This window comes from Limulus polyphemus, unplaced genomic scaffold (genome assembly GCF_000517525.1).
Source record: "Limulus polyphemus unplaced genomic scaffold, Limulus_polyphemus-2.1.2 Scaffold14432, whole genome shotgun sequence".
NCBI lineage: Eukaryota > Metazoa > Arthropoda > Merostomata > Xiphosura > Limulidae > Limulus > Limulus polyphemus.
The window spans coordinates 5,460-7,443 of NW_013680042.1; the positions used below are offsets into that span (position 1 = coordinate 5,460).

Below are 1,984 nucleotides of genomic sequence, written 5' to 3' on the forward strand. Positions count from 1 at the left end.
GTGTATGTTTCAAGTCCTTATGTGTGTAAAGTATCATTTGGCTGTATTTGTATTTTCTATTATATGCATTTCAGTGATAATGATCAACGAATTAAATTCAGAGCTTCGTTATTAACTTAGTTAATTGACTACTTTCGAACATCAATTAGTTTTATGTAGCATAATTGTTTAATAACAATTATTTTTACATTCAGTAACATAATCAAATAATTTTTTCTAATTATTACTCTATTCAATTACTCTAACTGTCCAAGTAATAGAAAACTATAATCAAGATTTCTCATTATTATTCATCTTTGTTCAGCTTAATTGATTAGTGTCATGAACCCAAAAAATAATCAGCTAATTAAAATTAATGTTTCTAATTATTACTTTTTTATTATTCTAATTGTCCAAGTCTCCTTTGAGAATAATTAGTTAGTTGAATGTAATTGATTGATTAATGAGCCAGATGATTTATTGATTACCTAATTTCACTGATCACCTAACTCTGTAAGTGATAATTGGGAGTACCTGGCTGTTTACAGTCAATGTAGTGATTACAAGTCCAAAATCTTTAAAAATCTTATTGTATTTTAACTGTTGAATGATATTAAATTTTTTAACCATATTTTGTATTATATTAGAAACGTATGTCCTTAATCCAAAATCTCTTGTTAACGGTAAGGTGATGGAGAAGTACCCTGTGATGTACGGAGAATCCATGAACACAGTTCTGCGACAGGAGTTGATCCGTTTCAACCGTCTGACATCCGTTGTGAGAAGCTCACTTCAAAACATGCAGAAAGCATTGCAGGGTCTAGTGTTGATGTCTTCAGAGTTAGAAGAAGTTTTTAACAGCATGTTGATTGGGAAAGTCCCATCCATGTGGGCTGCCAAGTCATATCCGTCCTTAAAACCATTAGGTGGATATGTAAGTGATTTGTTAGCTAGGTGAGTGACTGTTATCTTTTTCACAGAGATATCTCAATCAATTCCCTTATGACACCAGAGCTGAAATAAAAAATTCCCCACGCGTACACGACGAAAAAAAAATAAAAACTATAAGTAAATGTGAAGAAATAAATTCAGATTATCAGTGAAATAATTCTTAATGTAATAACAGCTCAACAAAAACGTAAAATTAAATAAAACAAATACTTCATGGATTTTATTCATGTGAATGACGTTTCTATGAACACTGAATGTGAATCTCAAGGGAATGTCCACTAATTACCATATGACTATAACAGATGGAAGATATCTACTAGTATGGAAAATAAGGTGTATTAAATTATGTGACTTTCATTAATTTTATGATCAGTGTTTTAATTTATTGATGAGGACTTGACATGTAGCATAAGTAGAAATTACTGTCACTATTCAAAGAAACGAATTTAAATGTTTTCTACTTTTTTTTTTATAGACTTCTCCTACAGATTAAAAATAGTTTACTAACTAGCTCTACTTAAGAAAACAAATATATACAACTAGTTTCGATTGAGAGTTTTCCATCATATATGTATAACTTAGGTATATCTGTGTGGTGTTTTAATTAGTCAGTAAGCTTTGGCTCTTAAAATAAAAGAGATTTATCAGAAATAAATATCAAGTAAAAGTGTGTATTAATAAATTTGTCATAAATTTGAATTAATTTAATTTGTTTAATTTCTGACTGATACTTCTCTTCAAATGTCAATCTATATTAAAGTTTTTTACTTTCACAATAAATATTTAACTATGCAGTCTCTTGTTGTCTTCATTTTATTAAGGCTGAAGTTTCTACAAAATTGGATTGATCATGGAATTCCAAATGTGTTCTGGATATCGGGCTTCTTCTTTACTCAGTCGTTTCTAACTGGTAAGATGTATATATATCTTCAGTAAAGCATGTAAAAAGTACTGAGAGTAAATTACGAAGTAAATTTTGTGTAGAAGTAACAGTTTTGGAATAGAATCTAAATAGTATATTCAGTGTTTTCACATGTAGATCTGTAATAAGTAA

The 1,984-nt window shown here is 29.1% G+C and overlaps 1 protein-coding gene across 1 annotated transcript; it reads left to right on the top strand.

Moving 5' to 3' along the window:
• Positions 1-670: 670 nt before the first annotated feature.
• On the top strand, positions 671-1,840 carry LOC111084186 (dynein heavy chain 3, axonemal-like; the record flags this gene model as incomplete). The annotated part of the gene is made up of 2 exons (XM_022380964.1): positions 671-933; positions 1,752-1,840. Coding segments are annotated over exons 1-2 (352 nt in total), but the record flags the coding sequence as incomplete, so codon positions are not given.
• Positions 1,841-1,984: the final 144 nt, after the last annotated feature.